We start from the raw sequence: 23,013 nt of genomic DNA on the forward strand, positions 1-23,013 counted from the left end.
GTGAGGAAGATGAGATTACTCACGTCACCGTTTTTGTAGAGGTCTGCAAAAAGGGTTTCTGGCCTCTTCTCTAGTAGTTTCTGTTTGAAAGCTTTCCTCATTGTGTCATTTTTGACCTTTTTTGGGTAGAGAATGGATTCTGCGCTGAGGGGGAGTGGGGACATGGTGTCTGTGCGCTCTGCTACTACCGCTACTGCTGCGCTGTTCCGCTGCCCCGTTGCCATGGCAACCGATTTGTTCGTCTGCTGTTCGCGCTACTTTCAAAAAACAGCAAAAATAGTGAAAAATCCTCACACAAAAGACTGAAGATATGTTTACAGTTAGTCCGTGCTCCTTTTTGTTTTACTCACTCAGTTTGGTCGTTTGATGTAGTTGTATTAACTGACCTTGCTAGTTTTGTTCTAGCTCGTTTCTTATGGCTAGCTTGTTAGTCTGCTGGCTGGGTCTTTGTTGTGTAGCTAGCTAGCTAGACTCAAAACTTCTTAACTTGAGGCGCCAAGTTACTTTTTTTTCTATTCTGAATGTATAGAGTTGTTGTTCATCACGTCTTGTCTGGAATTCTTCTTCGATTAGAGTGTTTATCTCATTCTAAAAACCAAAAAAATCTAATATATCAGGAGCTCATGTTGAGCATGACTCTCTCTCTCTCTCTCTCTCTCTCTCTCTTTCTCTCTCTCTCTCTCTCTCATCCCATATCTTCACTGTAACTCTCCTTTCCTCTCTGCTCTTCAACTTGTGAGACCATGATTCACATAATTTCCCTCCTCAGATAATAACATGTACCACCATGACTATTCATGAAGAAATAATGATCCAGGTTTAACACAACAATGGACTAAATCTGTCTCAGACAAGGAGGGAAAGTGACAGACATGATCTGACAGCGGAGACTGAAGAGAGATCATTTTTTGAATGGCCCCTTCATTCAAGAACTCTCTGTTTGCACAAGAGCTTTAGCACTCTAACACTGACACCCCCTATTTTGGTGGTTTATCCCAGGAGACCAGGGGCCGGACCAAACCACTTCTGTTGACTTCCTACGATGGGGGGGAGAGGGGCATTACTTCATTCCACTCCACCAAACTGTCACGCTTGTTACGAGGGTTCTCTCTCTCTCTCTCTCTCTCTCTCTCTCTCTCTCTCTCTCTCTCTCTCTCTCTCTCTCTCTCTCTCTCTCTCTCTCTCTCTCTCTCTCTCTCTCTCTCTCTCTCTCTCTCTCTCTCTCTCTCTCTCTCTCTCTCTCTCTCTCTCTCTCTCTCTCTCTCTCTCTCTCTCTCTCTCTCTCTCTCTCTCTCTCTCTCTCTCTCTCTCTCTCTCTCTCTCTCTCTCTCTCTCTCTCTCTCTCTCTCTCTCTCTCTCTCTCTCAGCACAACCGATAGATCAGAGCAGAGTAGAGCAGTAACATTTGTTGCCGTCGCACAACCGCCACCTGACACCATGCCAACAATCCCTAGTAGTACAAAGTAGTCTCGTACTCAGTACAGCTCTTCTATTTGTGGGTGAGTGGGTGTTGCGATGCCGTAGACGGATGAGGAGTTGGCAAGTTGGCAAGAGTGGAGAATCAGGACGCAACCTAAGTCAGACCCTGTCGACCGCTCTGTCTCTCTCTCCATAAAGGCTCCATCTCGCTCTTTCTCTCTTTCTCCACCAAAGGCCCCATCGCTCTTCTCTCGCTCTACCACTTTCTCTCACTCCTTCCATGCTCCCTCTCTCTCTCCCTCCGTCTGACTCTCTGTCCTTGTCGAGTGTTTGTTAGGAAATCCTGAGCAAACCCCAGCTGTTTGTTCACTCTTTGTCAATGAGCTTTAAAAAAATAAATAAATAGACTTCTACTATTGACAATCGCACGACTGCTGTTGGCCCTACATAAACTGGATAACACTGTGCAAATACGTGTATGTACACACACCCCCGACCGACCAGCAATCTCCCAAACACACACAGTGCACTGCTACTGCCTGCAGACGTAAGTAGCTAAGAGAAAAGATAGGACTCTGTGACACCTATCCGGCTTATTGATAGGAAGTGAGAACCTATAGCTCGTCTCTTGGCAGTAGTACTGTAGACTACTTTATCACTGACCTCAACCCAGAATTCTCTCAGAGCGTTCACAGTCAGTCCACGGACACCCCTATCAGAACACAGTCAGTCCACGGACACCCCTATCAGAACACAGTCCACGGACACCCCTATCAGACCACAGTCAGTCCACGGGCACCCCTATCAGAACACAGTCAGTCCACGGACACCCCTATCAGAACACAGTCAGTCCACGGACACCCCTATCAGAACACAGTCAGTACACTGACACCCCTATCAGAACACAGTCAGTCCACTGACACCCCTATCAGAACACAGTCAGTCCACTGACACCCCTATCAGAACACAGTCAGTCCACAGACACCCCTATCAGAACACAGTCAGTCCACGGACACCCCTATCAGACCACAGCAAAATCACAGTCTACTTGAACAGAGCTTTGCTCAATCATGAGGCATCAATAGCCATTATATAATAGTGTCCTGAGTTTTCCCTGATGACGTCACCTGGTCAGTAATAACTCAAGGCTCTAAAAATCGATGATGTAATGTGTAAAAACTGGCAAAATGGGACAATGACACACCGCTGAGAGACTGCAAGTGTCATAGAGAAAAGTGAGTTGTTAAACTGTGAATCCTGCCTGTTTACAACGTGTGTCTGTGGCTTAGCAGGTAGGGTGTACATCCTGAAAGAGAGTAATAACCTTTACACACAGACTTCATGTGATGTCGCGTGTATAAAAATATATATACAGTGGGGAGAACAAGTATTTGATACACTGCCGATTTTGCAGGTTTTCCTACTTACAAAGCATGTAGAGGTCTGTAATTTTTATCATAGGTACACTTCAACTGTGAGAGACGGAATCTAAAACAAAAATCCAGAAAATCACATTGTATGATTTTTAAGTAATTAATTCGCATTTTATTGCATGACATAAGTATTTGATCACCTACCAACCAGTAAGAATTCCGGCTCTCACAGACCTGTTAGTTTTTCTTTAAGAAGCCCTCCTGTTCTCCACTCATTACCTGTATTAACTGCACCTGTTTGAACTCGTTACCTGTATAAAAGACACCTGTCCACCCACTCAATCAAACAGACTCCAACCTCTCCACAATGGCCAAGACCAGAGAGCTGTGTAAGGACATCAGGGATAAAATTGTAGACCTGCACAAGGCTGGGATGGGCTACAGGACAATAGGTAAGCAGCTTGGTGAGAAGGCAACAACTGTTGGCGCAATTATTAGAAAATGGAAGAAGTTCAAGATGACGGTCAATCACCCTCGGTCTGGGGCTCCATGCAAGATCTCACCTCGTGGGGCATCAATGATCATGAGGAAGGTGAGGGATCAGCCCAGAACTACACGGCAAGACCTGGTCAATGACCTGAAGAGAGCTGGGACCACAGTCTCAAAGAAAACCATTAGTAACACACTACGCCGTCATGGATTAAAATCCTGCAGCGCACGCAAGGTCCCCCTGCTCAAGCCAGCGCATGTCCAGGCCCGTCTGAAGTTTGCCAATGACCATCTGGATGATCCAGAGGAGGAATTGGAGAAGGTCATGTGGTCTGATGAGACAAAAATAGAGCTTTTTGGTCTAAACTCCACTCGCCGTGTTTGGAGGAAGAAGAAGGATTAGTACAACCCCAAGAACACCATCCTAACCGTGAAGCTTGGAGGTGGAAACATCATTCTTTGGGGATGCTTTTCTGCAAAGGGGACAGGACGACTGCACCGTATTGAGGGGAGGATGGATGGGGCCATGCATCGCGAGATCTTGGCCAACAACCTCCTTCCCTCAGTAAGAGCATTGAAGATAGGTCGTGGCTGGGTCTTCCAGCATGACAACGACCCGAAACACACAGCCAGGGCAACTAAGGAGTGGCTCCGTAAGAAGCATCTCAAGGTCCTGGAGTGGCCTAGCCAGTCTCCAGACCTGAACCCAATAGAAAATCTTTGGAGGGAGCTGAAAGTCCGTATTGCCCAGCGACAGCCACGAAACCTGAAGGATCTGGAGAAGGTCTGTATGGAGGAGTGGGCCAAAATCCCTGCTGCAGTGTGTGCAAACCTGGTCAAGAACTACAGGAAACGTATGATCTCTGTAATTGCAAACAAAGGTTTCTGTACCAAATATTAAGTTCTGCTTTTCTGATGTATCAAATACTTATGTCATGCAATAAAATGCAAATTAATTACTTAAAAATCATACAATGTGATTTTCTGGATTTTTGTTTTAGATTCCGTCTCTCACAGTTGAAGTGTACCTGTGATAAAAATTACAGACCTCTACATGCTTTGTAAGTAGGAAAACCTGCAAAATCGGCAGTGTATCAAATACTTGTTCTCCCCACTGTATATATATAATCAGGCAATGTTTTTTAGAGCCCCAGTCAGTACCACACAGCCTTTTATATCTCCCCTGCAAATGCTGGCAAGTTTCGGAGTGATTTAAAAAAAAAAAAAAAAAATAGAATATATACCATCACAAATAAATCCATTATTCATTTGTTTTATGCAGGTCCTAAGAAACATTATAAGACTAATACAATGTATTTTCTAAAGAATATCATGGAAGACTTTGAGTTAAATGATGCTACTGGTCTGTGCAGGCTACATGGCTGCGCCGTGCACCGGAATTTCACCTTCTAGACAGAGTTGCAAAGAAAAAGCCATATCTCAGACTGGACAATAAAATATTAAGATGGGCAAAAGAACACTGGACAGAGGAACTCTGCCTAGATGTTCAGCATCCCGGAGTCGCCTCTTCACTGTTGACGTTGAGACTGGTGTTTTGCGGGTACTATTTAATGAAGCTGCCAGTTGAGGACTCTGTGAGGCGTCTGCTTCTCAAACTGGACACTCTAATGTACTTGTCTTCTTGCTCAGTTGTTCACCGGGGCCTCCCACTCCTCTTTCTATTCTGGTTAGAGCCAGTTTGCGCTGTTCTGTGAAGGGAGTAGTACACAGCATTGTACGAGATCTTCAGTTTCTTGCCAATTTCTCGCATGGAATTGCCTTCATTTCTCAGAACAAGAATAGACTGACGAGTTTCAGAAGAAAGTACTTTGTTTCTTGCCATTTTGAGCATGGAATCGAACCCACAAATGCTGATGCTCCAGATACTCAACTAGTCTAAAGAAGGCCAGTTTAATTGCTTCTTTAATCAGGACACCGACACTGTGCTAACATAAATGCAAAACTGTTTTCTAATGATCAATTAACCTTTTAAAGTGATAAACTTGGATTAGCTAACACAACATTCCATTGGAACACAGGAGTGATGGTTGCTGATAATGGGCCTCCGTACGCCTATGTAGATATTCCATAACAAATCTGATGTTTCCAGCTACAATAGTCATTAACAATGTCTACACTGTATTTCTGATGAATATGATGTTATTTTAATGGACAAAAAAATGTAATATCTATGTGACCCCAAACTGTTGAACGGTAGTGTATATAGTTGAACCATCATCCATATTGTTGAATATTTATATTTACATTTATATAACTGACAGTAATATATAGTGGAACCATCTTCCATGTTGTTGAATATTTATATTTACATTTATATAACTGACAGTAATATATAGTGGAACCATCATCCATGTTGTTGAATATTTATTAGACATGCTTTCTTTTTCTTTTTATAATAATATATATATATATAATAATATATATTTTTTAAATTAATTAATTGACAAACAAACAAACCAAAACAAAGGCAAAGTCTTCTCATGCTTTGTTGATTTCAAAAAAGCTTTGGATTCAATTTGGCATGAGGGCCTGCTATAAAAATGTAGGGAAAAATGTAGGGAAAAACATACAACATTATCAAATCCATGTACACAAAAAACAAGTGTGCAGTTAAAATTGGCAAAAAACACACACATTTCTTCCCACAGGGCCGTGGGGTGAGACAGGAATGCAGCTTAAGCCCCACCCTCTTCAACATATATAACAACGAATTGGCGAGGGCACTAGAACAGTCTGCAGCACCCGTTCTCACCCTACTGGAATCTGAAGCCAAATGTCTACTGTTTGCTGATGATCTGGTGTTTCTGTCACCAACCAAGGAGGACCTTCAGCCACACCTAGATGTTCTGCACAGATTCTGTCAGACCTGGGCCCTGACAGACCTGGGCCCTGACAGACCTGGGCCTTTTCAGACCTGGGCCCTGACAGTGAATCTCAGTAAGACAAAAATAATGGTGTTCCAAGAAAAGGTCCAGTTGCCAGGAACACGAATACAAATTCCATCTAGACACCGTTGCCCTAGAGCACACAAAAAACGATACATACCTCGGCCTAAACATCCGTGCCACAGGTAACATCCACAAAGCTGTGAACGATCTGAGAGACAAGGCAAGAAGGGCCGTCTATGCCATCAAAAGGAACATAAAATTCGACATACCAATTAGGATCTGTCTAAAAATACTTGAATCAGTTATAGAACCAATTGCCCTTAATGGTTGTGAGGTCTGGGTTCCGCTCACCAACCAAGAATTCACAAAATGGGACAAACACCAAATTGAGACTCTGCATGCAGAACTCTGCAAAAATATACCCTCAGTGTACAACGTGAAACACCAAATAATGCATGCAGAGCAGAATTAGGCCGATACCCGCTAATTATCACCCGCTAATTATCAAATTCCAGAAAAGAACCGTTAAATTCTGCAACCACCTAAAAAGAAGCGATTCCCAAACCTTCCATAACAAAGTCATCACCTACAGAGAGATGAACCTGGAGAAGAGTCCCCTAAGCAAGCTGGTCCTGGGGCTATATTCACAAACACAAACACACCCCACAGAGCCCCAGGACAGCAACACAATTAGACCCAACCAAATCATGAGAAAACAAAAAGATAATTACTTGACACATTGGAAAGAATTAACAAAAAAACAGAGCAAACTAGAACGCTATTTGGCCCTAAACAGAGAGTATACAGTGGCAGAATACCTGACCACTGTGACTGACCCAAACTTAAGGAAAGCTTTGACTATGTACAGACTCAGTGAGCATAGCCTTGCTATTGAGAAAGACCACCATAGGCAGAACTGGCTCTCAAGAGAAGACAAGATGTGAACACTGCCCACAAAATGAGGTGGAAACTGAGCTGCATTTCCTAAGCTCCTGCCAAATGTATGACCATATTAGAGACAAATATTTCCCTCAGATTACACAGACCCACAAAGATTTCGAAAAACAAACCCAATTTTGATAAACTCCCATATTTATTGGATGAAATACAACAGTGTGCCATCACAGCAGTAAGATTTGTGACCTGTTGCCACGAAAAAAGGGCAACCAGTAACTTCAACCCATATTTACGTTTATTTATTTTCCCTTTTGCACTTTTTTACAACACTGTATATATACATAATATGACATTTGAAATGTATTTATTATTTTGGAACTTATGTGAGTATAATGTTTACTGTTAATTTTTATTGTTTATTTCACTTGTATATTATCTACTTCACTGGTTTTGGCAATGTTAACATATGTTTCCCATGCCAATAAAGCCCCTTGAATTGAATTGAGAGAGAGAGAGAGAGAGACAGGGAGAGAGAGAGAGAGAGAGAGAGAGAGAGAGAGAGAGGGAGAGGGAGAGAGGGAGAGAGAGAGAGAGAAAGAGAGAAAGCGAGAACGCGAGAGAGAGACAGAGAGAGAAAGAGAGAGAGGGAGAGGGAGAGGGAGAGGGAGAGGGAGAGGGAGAGAGAGAGCGAGAGAGAGAGAAAGAGGCAGCAGGTAACTGGCAGAGAGCTGTGTCGGAGGCGGAGCCCAGTTCGTGTTGACAGAAATTGGCAGCAGTTTCCTAACATGTGGCCTTACTGGACCTCAGTATGAACAGGTGAAACGTCATAATGATGTCATGATATGTACTGCTAATCTGGCTAGCAGAGAGCTGTCAGAGCCTGTGACTAGCCAGGCTACACAGAGAGCATTAGCATTTTAACTGCTTGGTCTGCGTCACGGCTAACCCTCCATGATGGCTGGTTCTAGAGGACCCCCCCCGCCCCCCACACACACACACACACCCTCCTTCTCTGTTCTCCCTCTTCAACAGCCGGCTGGTTGCTAGACAACCTCTTCAACAGCCGGCTGGTTGCTAGACAATGTGGCTTGGTAATGTGGGTTATGTAAATACTCTTCTTACACACAAAAGCCCATGTGGGAGCCTGTTACGCTGCAGCTCTTCAGACGGCCTGGGTCAGTTCTGAGAGGAACGGACGCTACTCTCCAAGTGAAGTTAACACCGTTTGCTCTCCTCTTTCTGTGGTGTGCTTGCAAAGAGGAGAGGAGAGACGCGGCAGTGAATTATCCCTGTCTGAGGGTTGAGGGCTGTGGTGAAGAGTGTATGTGTGTGTGTGTACTTCTTCTTGTGTGAGGAGTGGATTGAGAGTGGAGGTTAAAACAACTCCCTTATTGACCAATGGGTAAGTGTGTGTGTTCGCGCACGCGTGTGTGTGTGTGCGTGGGTGTCCGAGCAAGCTTGTAAGTGCGCGCGTGTGTGTGTGTACGTACATGTGACAGGAGAGAAAACCCTCTCAGCCAATCCTATGACACAGTGGTATGACACACACCCAGACACCTCAGCCATACCAACAGTCCTCTTGATGGGCGAGAGGGAAGACCAAGCTAAATGGAAATGCTGTAATCTACTGAGCCTACAGATGAACTGTGTCTGTCTATAGATTCTCTGTACTGGATTAATTGACACCACCTTAGATAAGTGGATAATACGGTAAAATGTAATAAAAGTGAACTATCTACTAATGTATCTACAATCTAGTACCGTAGTTGCTGGTATATACAGTATAATGTATCTACTATCTAGTACTGTAGTTGTGGTATATACAGTATAATGTTACTATCTAGTACTGTATTTGTGGTATATACAGTATAATGTATCTACTATCTAGTACCGTAGTTGCTGGTATATACAGTATAATGTATCTACTATCTAGTACTGTAGTTGTGGTATATACAGTATAATGTTACTATCTAGTACTGTATTTGTGGTATATACAGTATAATGTATCTACTATCTAGTACTGTAGTTGTGGTATATACAGTATAATGTTACTATCTAGTACTGTATTTGTGGTATATACAGTATAATGTATCTACTATCTAGTACCGTAGTTGCTGGTATATACAGTATAATGTTACTATCTAGTAGTGTATTTGTGGTATATACAGTATAATGTATCTACTATCTAGTGCTGTATTTGTGGTATATACAGTATAATGTATCTACTATCTAGTACTCTATTTGTGGTATATACAGTATAATGTATCTACTATCTAGTAATGTATTTGTGGTATATACAGTATAATGTATCTACTATCTAGTAATGTATTTGTGGTATATACAGTATAATGTATCTAGTATCTAGTACTGTAGTTGCTGGTATATACAGTTGCTACAGATTTTCTTCTAGATCATTCCTTGAAACTGATGATCTATCTTAATTAAGAGACCACCTTCAGTCTTCATTGAAAGGATCATTTGAGAAGAAAATAGGTTGTATTATATAAAGCATCTCCTCTAGACTTGTAGCCTAGTTGTCAATCTAACGTTCCCTGTTTATTTTCCATTGTAACCAGAGATAGTACATGTTTGACTGGTTCTTAACAGTTTGCTGAGACCAGGCTGTCTGAGGGATAAAACTCACAAACAAAACGTTGTGTTTAAGAAACCTGAAACAGTTGCTTCACAGCTGCGTGTCTGTTTGCAAATTAATTCCAATTTTCATGTTGTAGACAGACAGACTCCCCCACGTATGTAAGAAAACACACCTATGTCTACCACACACACACACAGACACACACACAGACACAGACACACAGACACACAGACACACACAGACACACACACACACACACAGACACACACACAGACACACACACACACACACACACACACACACGTCTCTGACAAGCTACGGCACGTGTGGCTTAACTCATTCTCTATGCCCCCGGGCTTATATCCCACAGAGAAGGCAGAACGGGAGGCTGGAGCAGGACACACCGGAGAGAGAGGTATGGAGCTACAAAGGATATAGCCTACAATATGTCTCTGAATTAAAATACAATTTAGAAACAAAATATGTGAAAAATAAGGATTCAATAATAATTAGATCATGCAAAATTCCCCGTATCCATATTTCCCTGTGTGTGTTCAAAGCCTAGGACACTACAGTACCTAACGGTGACCTAGCCTTGGCTGAGCTCTCTCCCTGACCCTTTAACCCCATGTAGACTCCAATACACTACAGTACCTAACGATGACCTAGCCTTGGCTGAGCTCTCTCCCTGACCCTTTAACCCCATGTAGACTCCAATACACTACAGTACCTAACGATGACCTAGCCTTGGCTGAGCTCTCTCCCTGACCCTTTAACCCCATGTAGACTCCAATACACTACAGTACCTAACGATGACCTAGCCTTGGCTGAGCTCTCTCCCTGACCCTTTAACCCCATGTAGACTCCAATACACTACGGTACCTAACGATGACCTAGCCTTGGCTGAGCTCTCTCCCTGAGGATCTGGACCTCAGATCTCCTCCAGAAATGAACAAACATCCTTCTTATTACACAACATCCTCCCCCTTCCTCACCCCTATCCCCCTGTCCCTTCCCCAACACCCAACACCCACTCACACGCAACACACAACACACAACACACACAAACATGGCACATGTGCTGAGCAGATCTCTCTTTCACGGCTGCGGTGAGACAACCATCGGTAAATAATCAACTGAAATCAGTTTTAACTCTGCATGCGAGCACATATGCTTACGTGCTATGATAGCCAGGATTGTACCGTGGTAAATATATGAGATATTCCCTATTCCCTAAATTCATTTCATTTCATTGTGCTCTTTTAAAAACAAAAAGCTGATGTGTTTCAACCGAGCAGTCTTTGTCAAAGCTGACTAAACTTGACTTTCACCAAATTTAACCAAAGCAGGTGACAAGGTTGTGTCACTAAGTTAGGGCCTGGTGGAAAGCAGGTGACTGACTGTCTGTCACTAAGTTAGGGCCTGGTGGAAAGCAGGTGACTGACTGTCTGTCACTACATTAGGGCCTGGTGGAAAGCAGGTGACTGACTGTCTGTCACTACGTTAGGGCCTGGTGGAAAGCAGGTGACTGACTGTCTGTCACTAAGTTAGGGCCTGGTGGAAAGCAGGTGACTGACTGTCTGTCACTACGTTAGGGCCTGGTGGAAAGCAGGTGACTGACTGTCTGTCACTACGTTAGGGCCTGGTGGAAAGGAAAAGTCACCTAATAAGGTCAACAAATAGTCAATAAATGTGCCAGAGAAGCGCAACTGTCCATCCCAGGCAGCTGAAAGTGGACAAAACAAGACAACTGAAATAGACAAGTTGGCTAAACTTGCTACTGAGGCTGGAGAAACACTCAACACAGCTAAACCCCTGGGAATAGGACCTGGGGCCCCGTCCCACAGTCCCTCAGTTCCTGTCCCAGCAAGCGTACACCTGGCCAAACACTGTGGTAATACCCGAGACCCCCATGTATGGTCCGCCAGGTAACAGGCCCATATTGACATTCCATCTTAGAATCTCAGAGGCTTCCTTCCTTGTCCACACGAGGGAAGCTCTGTGTGGACAAGTGTGGGTCAAGGTTGGGGGCAGTTCAGTTTTCTATTTAGTCAATTCAGGAAGTGCAGTAACTGCATCCCTGCCTTCTCATGTCTGCTGGGTAACTAGGTGCCAGAGCTTCCCTCGTGTGGACAAGGAAGGAAGCCTCTGAGATTCTAAGATGGAATGTCAATATGGGCCTGTTACCTGGCGGACCATACATGGGGGTCTCGGGTATTACCACAGTGTTTGGCCAGGTGTGAGGGGAATCTGCATGCAAACCCCCCCCCCCAACGCACACACCTCCACCAACTCAGAGCCTAGAACAACAATAGACTCAAGATACAACACAGATAGGAACATCTTTATACCTCTGTCAGAGTGAACTCTTCTGTCAAAACATCCTGAATCTACTATTCCACAAGCAACGTAGAAACGCTGAGATGAGAACTGAATCTACTATTCCACAAGGAACGTAGAAACGCTGAGATGAGAACTGAATCTACTATTCCACAAGCAACGTAGGTACAAACTGTTGCTCTGAGAAGATAATTGCTCTACGAACACCAGACGGGCAGAGAGACTGAGCAGAGGGACTTGCCTGTGAGAAGAGAACATATTGGAGCAGAGCTGGATAGAGCAGAGCCTGTATCCACAAAGCCTCTCAGCGTAGGAGTGCCGATCTAGGATCAGTTTAGTTGTTTAGGTTATAAATAAATAAGATTATATGGACAGATCCTAGATCAGCACTCACACTCTGAAGACACTGTCGTATTGAGCCTGTCATACTGAGCCTGTCGTATTGAGCCTGTCGTATTGAGCCTGTCGTATTGAGCCTGTCATATTGTCGTATTGAGCCTGTCGTATTGAGCCTGTCATATTGAGCCTGTCGTATTGAGCCTGTCATATTGAGCCTGTCGTATTGAGCCTGTCGTATTGAGCCTGTCGTATTGAGCCTGTCGTATTGAGCCTGTCATATTGAGCCTGTCATATTGAGCCTGTCATACTGAGCCTTGCAGGGTGAGTACTATAAGCAGGGTGAGTACTATAAGCAGGGTGAGTACTATAAGCAGGGGGAGTACTACGCAGGTTGAGTACTAAGCAGGTTGAGCACTAAGCAGTGTGAGTACTAAGCAGATTGAGTATTAAGCAGGGTGAGTACTACGCAGGTTGAGTACTAAGCAGGTTGAGTATTAAGCAGGTTGAGCACTAAGCAGTGCGAGTACTAAGCAGGGTGAGTACTATAAGCAGGGTGAGTACTATAAGCAGGGGGAGTACTACGCAGGTTGAGTACTAAACAGGTTGAGTATTAAGCAGGTTGAGCACTAAGCAGTGCGAGTACTAAGCAGGGTGAGTACTATAAGCAGGGTGAGTATTATAAGCAGTGTGAGTACTATAAGCAGGGTGAGTACTATAAGCAGGGTGAGTACTATAAGCAGGGTGAGTACTATAAGCAGGGGGAGTACTACGCAGGTTGAGTATTAAGCAGGTTGAGCACTAAGCAGTGCGAGTACTAAGCAGGGTGAGTACTATAAGCAGGGTGAGTATTATAAGCAGTGTGAGTACTAAGCAGGGTGAGTACTATAAGCAGGGTGAGTACTATAAGCAGGGTAGTACTAGCAGGGTGAGTACTAAGCAGGGTGAGTACTAAGCAGGGTGAGTACTAAGCAGTGCGAGTACTAAGCAGGGTGAGTACTATAAGCAGGGTGAGTATTATAAGCAGTGTGAGTACTAAGCAGGGTGAGTACTAAGCAGGGTGAGTACTACGCAGGGTGAGTACTATAAGCAGGGGGAGTACTAAGCCGGTTGAGTACTAAGCAGGTTGAGTACTAAGCAGGTTGAGTACTAAGCAGGTTGGGTACTAAGCAGGTTGAGTATTAAGCAGGGTGAGTACTATAAGCAGGGTGAGTACTATAAGCAGGGTGAGTACTATAGCAGGGTTAGTACTATAAGCAGGGTGAGTACTAAGCTGGGTGAGTACTAAAAGCAGGGTGAGTACTAAAAGCAGGGTGAGTACTATAAGCAGGGGGAGTACTAAGCAGGTTGAGTACTAAGCAGGTTGAGTACTAAGCAGGGTGAGTACTATAAGCAGGGTGAGTACTAGAAGCAGGGTGAGTACTATAAGCAGGGGGAGTACTACGCAGGTTGAGTACTAAGCAGGTTGAGTACTAAGCAGGTTGAGTATTAAGCAGGGTGAGTACTAAGCAGGGTGAGTACTACGCAGGGTGAGTACTATAAGCAGGGTGAGTACTATAAGCAGGGTGAGTACTATAGCAGGGTGAGTACTATAAGCAGGGTGAGTACTAAGCAGGGTGAGTACTACGTAGGGTGAGTACTAAAAGCAGGGTGAGTACTATAAGCAGGGGGAGTACTAAGCAGGTTGAGTACTAAGCAGGTTGAGTACTAAGCAGGGTGAGTACTAAGCAGGGTGAGTACTAGAAGCAGGGTGAGTACTAAGCAGGGTGAGTACTATAAGCAGGGTGAGTATTAAGCAGGGTGAGTACTATAAGCAGGGTGAGTACTAAGCAGGGTGAGTACTATAAGCAGGGTGAGTACTAAGCAGGGTGAGTACTATAAGCAGGGTGAGTACTAAGCAGGGTGAGTACTATAAGCAGGGTGAGTATTAAGCAGGGTGAGTACTATAAGCAGGGTGAGTACTAAGCAGGGTGAGTACTATAAGCAGGGTGAGTACTAAGCAGGGTGAGTACTATAAGCAGGGTGAGTATTAAGCAGGGTGAGTACTATAAGCAGGGTGAGTACTAAGCAGGGTAAAGCCTCCCGCACGCTTCGGTTCGGCTGGCACTTAGCCGAACTAGGTGAACCAAACAAGTGTGGTCGTATTTTACCCTAAAAGACATTTGCTTTAAAAACGAGAAAAAAGCGCCCCTTAATGCTGTTGGTCCATTTTGAGGCGGCGTAAAATAGTCCGAATTAATCTAAGATAACTCAATAAATCTCTCATACATTTTATATTTTCGCAGAGGAGATCTTAGTCGCACAATTTTACAGTTTTACAGTTTTACATCTAACTAAGATGTTTGATACAGCATTCCTCAAGTGAAAACATTTGCATGTTCCACAACGAGCCGAAACAGAGAGAGACCAACATCAAAGGGCCGTAACACACACACACACACACACACACACACACACACACACACACACACACACACACACACACACACACACACACACACACACACACACACACACACACACACACACACTAACTAATCCTCAACACTCTCACACACACACACACACACAAACACACACACTAACTAATCCTCAACACTCTCACAGCCTCTCTCACACACACACACACACACACACACACACACACACACACACACACACACACACACACACACACACACACACACACACACACACACACACACACACACACACTAACTAATCCTCAACACTCTCACACACACACACACACACAAACACACACACTAACTAATCCTCAACACTCTCACAGCCTCTCTCACACACACACACACACACACACACACACACACACACACACACACACACACACACACACACACACACACACACACACACACACACACACACACACACACACACACACACACACACACTAACTAATCCTCAACACTCTCACAGCCTCTCTCACACACACACACTAACTAATCCTCAACACTCTCACAGCCTCTCTCACACACACACACTAACTAATCCTCAACACTCTCACAGCCTCTCTCACACACACACACTAACTAATCCTCAACACTCTCACACACACTAACTAATCCTCAACACTCTCACACACACTAAATAATCCTCAACACTCTCACACACACTGACTGATCCTCAACACTCTCTCACACACACACACACACACACACACTAAGTGATCCTCAACACACACACACACACACACACACACACACACACACACACACACACACACACACACACACACACACACACACACACACACACACACACACACACACACACACACACACACACACACACACACACACACACACAAAGTGATCCTCAACACACACACACACACACACACACACACACACACACACACACACACACACACACACACACACACACACACACACACACACACACACACACACACACACACACACACACACACACACACACACACACACACACTAACTGGGATATTTTCCTCTTCACCCCTCCTTTCCTTTCCCCTTTTCCTTTCTCTCTTTCTCTCTTGCTTCCCCACTCCTCCAACGGCGGGTGCACTCCTTCCGTCCCCTTGAAGAGGTAGAGGAAGGCGGGAAGGAGAGGGGGAGAGAGCCACCAGGAGGGGAGATAAGGAGGAGGAATGGATGACAGGTTGGGAGGGAGGCTGTAACAACAACAGCTGCAGAAGGCAGGACAGCAGGACAGTCACATTGTCTGTGTCCCTAATGAATGTGTCCCTAATGTGTCCCTAGTCAAAAGTATTGCAACTATATAAGGAATAGGGTGGCATTTTTTACAGTCACATTATCATTACACGGTCTGAGGAGACCAGAAATGGGGTCAATTCCATTTCACTTCAGATAATTAAGGAAGGAAACTCAGGTTCCAATTCCAATTGCAATTTCCCCCCATTTATTTTCAATGAGGGAAAATTGGAATTTCATTTTACTTTCCGAATTGAAATTGAATTGCAACAAGTTACATAGCGTCAACAAGATCTAATTACAGGAAGTCACAAATGAACAAGTGATGATTGATGATTGTAGACCTGGGAAAAGGTCTTTGCTGCAGTAACACACAAACAGTAGCTCCCTCACAGTAGCTGTCTCAAGCCAATCGTTTGTGTTAAAGCGCTTCACACCCTAACACACCTGGCTCCATCCTTCCTTCCGTGGCCTCCAATTGCTCTTAAATACAAGTAAAACTAAATGCATGCTCTTCAACTGATCGCTGCCTGCACCTGCCCGCCCGTCCAACATCACTACTCTGGACGGTTCTGACTTAGAATATGTGGACAACTACAAATACCTAGGTGTCTGGTTAGACTGTAAACTCTCCTTCCAGACTCACATCAAACATCTCCAATCCAAAGTTAAATCTAGAATTGGCTTCCTATTTGGCAACAAAGCATCCTTCACTCATGCTGCCAAACATACCCTTGTAGAACTGACCATCCTACCAATCCTCAACTTCGGCGATGTCATTTACAAAATAGCCTCCAATACCCTACTCAATAAATTGGATGTAGTCTATCACAGTGCCATCCGTTTTGTCACCAAAGCCCCATATACTACCCACCACTGCGACCTGTATGCTCTCGTTGGCTGGCCCTCGCTTCATACTCGTCGCCAAACACACTGGCTCCAGGTCATCTACAAGACCCTGCTGGGTAAAGTCCCCCCTTATCTCAGCTCGCTGGTCACCATAGCAGCACCCACCTGTAGCACGTGCTCCAGCAGGTATATCTCTCTGGTCACCCCCAAAACCAATTCTTCCTTTGGCCGCCTCTCCTTCCAGTTCTCTGCTGCCAATGACTGGAATGAACTACAAAAATCTCTGAAACTGGAAACACTTATCTCCCTCACTAGCTTTAAGCACCAGCTGTCAGAGCAGCTCACATATTACTGCACCTGTACATAGCCCATCTACAATTTAGCCCAAACAACTACCTTTCCCCCCACTGTATTTATTTATTTTGCTCCTTTGCACCCCATTATTTCTATCTTTATTTTGCACATTCTTCCACTGCAGATCTACCATTCCAGTGTTTTACTTGCTATATTGTAGCAAGTAAAACACCACCATGGCTTTTTTTTTTTGCCTTTACCTCCCTTATCTCACCTCATTTGCTCACATTGTATATACTTATTTATTGACTGTATGTTTGTTTTACTCCATGTGTAACTCTGTGTTGTTGTATGTGTCGAACTGCTTTGCTTTATCTTGGCCAGGTCGCAATTGTAAATGAGAACTTGTTCTCAACTTGCCTACCTGGTTAAATAAAGGTGAAATAAAAAATAAATAAATAAATCCAACCACAACCCTGGATCTTGGTGTGGTCACCAGGACTTTTTAGTCCCCAAAAGGCCAGATTCACTCTCTACTTAGGGTAGACAAAACAATCTACCCTGTCTCTTTTCATTATCTATGTTTCTGCTAGTTACTGAAGAGACATTTGTTGTTTACTGAAGGCTCATTTGTTGTTTACTGAAGAGGCATTTGTTGTTTACTGAAGGCTCATTTGTTGTTTACTGAAGAGGCATTTGTTGTTTACTGAAGATTCATTTGTTGTTTACAAAGGGGCATTTGTTATTTTCTAAAGAGGCATTTGTTGTTAACTAAAGACGACTTTGTTGTTTACTAAAGAGGCATTTGTTGTTTACAAAGAGGCATTTGTTGTTTACTAAAGAGGCAATTGTTGTTTACAAAGAGGCATTTGGTTATTGATGTTGGTATGAGGCATGCAGTCATGTTATCAAATCAAATCAAATGTATTTATATAGCCCTTCTTACATCAGCTGATATCTCAAAGTGCTGTACAGAAACCCAGCCTAAAACCCCAAACAGCAAGCAATGCAAGTGTAGAAGCACGGTGGCTAGGAAAAACTCCCTAGAAAGGCCAAAAACTAGGAAGAAACCTAGAGAGGACCCAGGCTATGAGGGGTGGCCAGTCCTCTTCTGGCTGTGCCGGGTGGAGATTATAACAGAACATGGCTAAGACAGCCAAGATGTTATTGATGTTGGTGTGTGGCATGCAGTCATGTTATTGATGTTGGTGTGTGGCATGCAGTCATGTTATTGATGTTGGTGTGAGGCATGCAGTCATGTTATTGATGTTGGTGTGAGGCATGCAGTCATGTTATTGATGTTGGTGTGTGGCATGCAGTCATGTTATTGATGTTGGTGTGAGGCATGCAGTCATGTTATTGATGTTGGTGTGTGACATGCAGTCATGTTATTGATGTTGGTGTGAGGCATGCAGTCATGTTATTGATGTTGGTGTGTGGCATGCAGTCATGTTATTCATGTAGGTGTGTGGCATGCAGTCATGTTATTGATGTCGGTGTGAGGCATGCAGTCATGTTATTGATGTCGGTGTGTGGCATGCAGTCATGTTATTGATGTCGGTGTGAGGCATGCAGTCATGTTATTGATGTTGGTGTGTGGCATGCAGTCATGTTATTGATGTTGGTGTGAGGCATGCAGTCATGTTATTGATGTTGGTGTGAGGCATGCAGTCATGTTATTGATGTTGGTGTGTGGCATGCAGTCATGTTATTGATGTTGGTGTGAGGCATGCAGTCATGATATTGATGTTGGTGTGAGGCATGCAGTCATGTTATTGATGTTGGTGTGAGGCATGCAGTCATGTTATTGATGTTGGTGTGTGGCATGCAGTCATGTTATTGATGTTGGTGTGTGACATGCAGTCATGTTATTGATGTTGGTGTGAGGCCTGCAGTCATGTTATTGATGTTGGTGTGAGGTATGCAGTCATGTTATTGATGTTGGTGTGAGGCATGCAGTCATGTTATTGATGTTGGTGTGTGGCATGCAGTCATGTTATTGATGTTGGTGTGAGGCATGCAGTCATGTTATTGATGTTGGTGTGTGACATGCAGTCATGTTATTGATGTTGGTGTGAGGCATGCAGTCATGTTATTGATGTTGGTGTGAGGCATGCAGTCATGTTATTGATGTTGGTGTGAGGTATGCAGTCATGTTATTGATGTTGGTGTGAGGCATGCAGTCATGTTATTGATGTTGGTGTGAGGCATGCAGTCATGTTATTGATGTTGGTGTGAGGCATGCAGTCATGTTATTGATGTTGGTGTGAGGCATGCAGTCATGTTATTGATGTTGGTGTGTGGCATGCAGTCATGTTATTGATGTTGGTGTGTGACATGCAGTCATGTTATTGATGTTGGTGTGTGGCATGCAGTCATGTTATTGATGTTGGTGTGTGGCATGCAGTCATGTTATTGATGTTGGTGTGTGGTATGCAGTCATGTTATTGATGTTGGTGTGAGGTATGCAATCATGTGTTTCGCCAAAGATTTGTCTTCCGGTTATTGCAACACGGTTGACTTAGGCCTTAACATTCACATAGAGTCTGCAGTTCTATATTTAACCAATAAAGGCCTGAGGGGTGTGGTATATAGCCAATATACCATGACTAAGGGCTGTTCTTATACACGTTGCAACACAGAGTTCCTGGATACAGACCTTAGCGGTGGTATATGGGCCATATATCACAAACCCCTGAGGTGCCTTATTGAGATTATAAACTGGTTACCAACGCAATTAGAGCAGTAAAAATACATGTTTTGTCATACCACGGCTGACAGCCAATCAGCATTCAGGGCTGGAACCACCCAGTATAACAGTCTTTAGATGCCCCTTTAGTTAGTGAGGGAGACAGCATTAAAGAAAGTCTGCACTGAGGGATTTTCATTGGAATTGCGTAAAAAGTTTACTCCATTTTCATGGATTACCTTTGGTCAACGAGCCACAAATACCACGAGAAACTACCATTAGTGTCACGCCCTGACCTTAGAGATCCTTTTTATGTCTCTATTTTGGTTTGGTCAGGGTGTGAGTTGGGGTGGGTATTCTATGTTCTATTATTTGTATTTCTATGTTTTGACCGGGTGTGGTTCTCAATCAGGGACAGCTGTCTATCGTTGTCTGTGATTGAGAACCATACTTAGGTAGCCCCTTTTCCCACCTGTCTTTGTGGGAAGTTAACTTTATTTGTGGCACATAGCACTTAAGCTTCACGGTTGTTTTGTATTGTTTATTGTTTTTGTCGGCGTCATTTCTAATAAAAAAAAAATATGTACGCACACCACGCTGCACTTTGGTCCAGTTCTTACGACGGCCGTGACAATTAGACGTAGGTGGGGTTTTCCCTTTTCATGCCCTTCAGTGAGACACTACACTAGAACCACAGTACGACATCATCTGCGTACTGTGTGAACTAGCTGGCTCAGCTGAACGGATTAATAATCTACAGTTAAGATGTCGGTTCCACCACAACATACACTTTAGACACAAGTGGCTTTAGAAGTGTTGAAAACGGGAGAGACAGACATTTTCATTTTTCGAACTTCAATATTTGTTGAAGGCTTTAGTTCCACAACAGTCGACTCTTTTAAAAAAGCAGCGCTGCCGCCAGGCACATATTTACCCTCCTGTCCCAGCACAGCTCAGCCTGTCTGTCTGCCTCTCTGTGAGGTCATTCAACATGAGAGTATTATGGTTATTGAAAGACTTCTAAACCATTCAGGGGTGGTTATTATTTACTGGAGTAGGGCTCTGTGGGACTGCTGGGGGACTGTTGGGGGACTGTTGGGGGACTGTTGGGGGACTGTTGAGGGACTGTTGAGGGACTGTTGGGGGACTGCTGGGGGACTGTTGGGGGACTGTTGAGGGACCGCTGGGGGACCGCTGGGGGACTGTTGGGGGACTGTTGGGGGACTGTTGAGGGACTGTTGGGGGACTGCTGGGGGACTGTTGGGGGACTGTTGGGGGACGGTTGAGGGACCGTTGGGGGACCGTTGGGGGACTATTGGGGGACTGTTGGGGGACTGCTGAGGGACTGTTGGGGGACTGTTGGGGGACTGTTGAGGGACCGTTGGGGGACCGTTGGGGGACCGTTGGGGGACCGTTGAGGGACCGTTGGGGGACCGTTGAGGGACCGTTGGGGGACCGTTGAGGGACTGCTGGGGGACCGTTGAGGGACTGCTGGGGGACCGCTGAGGGACCGTTGGGGGACCGTTGAAGGACCGTTGAAGGACCGTTGGGGGACCGTTGAGGGACCGTTGAGGGACCGTTGGGGGACCGTTGAGGGACCGTTGAGGGACCGCTGGGGGACCGCTGGGGGGCCGCTGGGGGACCGTTGGAGGACCGTTGGGGGAATGCTGGGGGAATGCTGGGGGACTGTTGGGGACTGTTGGGGGACTGTTGGGGACTGTTGGGGGACTGTTGGGGGACTGTTGGGGGAATGCTGGGGGAATGCTGGGGACTGCTGGGGGACTGTGGGGGACTGTTGGGGGACTGTTGGGGACTGTTGGAGGACTGTTGGGGGACTGTTGGGGGACTGTTGGGGGACTGCTGGGGGACTGTTGGGGACTGTTGAGGACTGTTGGGGGACTGTTGGGGGACTGTTGGGGGACTGTTGGGGGACTGTTGGAGGACTGTTGGGGGAATGCTGGGGGAATGCTGGGGACTGCTGGGGGACTGTGGGGGACTGTTGGGGGACTGTTGGGGACTGTTGGAGGACTGCTGGGGGACTGCTGGGGGACTGCTGGGGGACTGTTGGGGGACTGTTGGGGGAATGCTGGGGGAATGCTGGGGGACTGCTGGGGGACTGTGGGGGACTGTTGGGGGACTGTTGGGGACTGTTGGAGGACTGCTGGGGGACTGTTGGGGGACTGTTGGGGGACTGTTGGGGGACTGCTGGGGGACTGCTGGGGGACTGCTGGGGGACTGTTGGGGGACTGCATGGGACTGCTGGGGGACTGTTGGGGGACTGTTGGGGGAATGCTGGGGGACTGTTGGGGGACTGTTGGGGGACTGTTGGGGGACTGTTGGGGGAATGCTGGGGGACTGTTGGGGGACTGTTGGGGGACTGCTGGGGGACTGCTGGAGGACTGCTGGGGGACTGCTGGGGGACTGCTGGGGGACTGCTGGAGGACTGGGCTTCAGAGGGCTTTGGCAACGTTCTGGTCAAAAGTAGTGCACTACGTAAGGAATACAGTGTTATCTGGGACACAATCTTGGTATACAGGGTGACCCCACTGTAAGTGTTTGAGAACAACTGAACTGTAGAGAGACCAGACCCGGGCCAGGCAGGGAGACATCTGGTATTCATTGAAGACTAGAGTAAAGACCTCCCTGAACCCTCCTCCAATGCCTCCATTGCATCACTGTAGCCATTAATTACTAGGAGAGCTTCTTCACTTCATGCTAGCCAATAACTAAAAACACAGGGCAAGGAAAACGGTCTCCAGAGCCCATAGGTTGGTGTGCAGAGAGCAAACAGAGAAGGTGAAACATAGTTCTTCAATGTAAGAGAATGCAGACTCAGGTTACTCGATTCAAACTAAAATAGATGGTTTGCACAAGGATTCTATTATCGAAAGGAAATGGTTGTAGTATACCGTTTTTCATCCAATTCAATGCAGTGACAGCTTACGACAGTAGAGCCTTTTCACTGTAGACCGATTTCAGTTGGTATCCCTTTCTAAATCCTGAATAATTGTATAGTTTGTTTGTTGCTGAGTGGGTTAACATTGTCCTTATCATATAGATATAGATATAGAGTAGAGGTCGACCGATTAATCAGAATGGCCGATTA

General features: G+C 45.2%; 2 protein-coding genes across 2 annotated transcripts in view; both read right to left on the minus strand.

The window, feature by feature from the left end:
- Positions 1–23,013, minus strand: part of LOC139553796 (zinc finger protein GLI1-like) — a 166,988-nt gene that overhangs the window by 104,483 nt on the left and 39,492 nt on the right. The gene's annotated exons all lie outside the window — the stretch shown is intronic.
- LOC139568834 (basic salivary proline-rich protein 1-like) overlaps positions 20,954–23,013 on the minus strand; it is a 24,006-nt gene continuing 21,946 nt past the window's right edge. Inside the window, exon 2 of the mRNA XM_071390932.1 lies at positions 20,954–22,339. Within this exon, the coding sequence (XP_071247033.1) occupies positions 20,954–22,339 (1,386 nt within the window). The remainder of the gene's footprint in view (positions 22,340–23,013) is intronic.

This window comes from Salvelinus alpinus, chromosome 2 (assembly GCF_045679555.1).
Source record: "Salvelinus alpinus chromosome 2, SLU_Salpinus.1, whole genome shotgun sequence".
Taxonomy (NCBI): domain Eukaryota; kingdom Metazoa; phylum Chordata; class Actinopteri; order Salmoniformes; family Salmonidae; genus Salvelinus; species Salvelinus alpinus.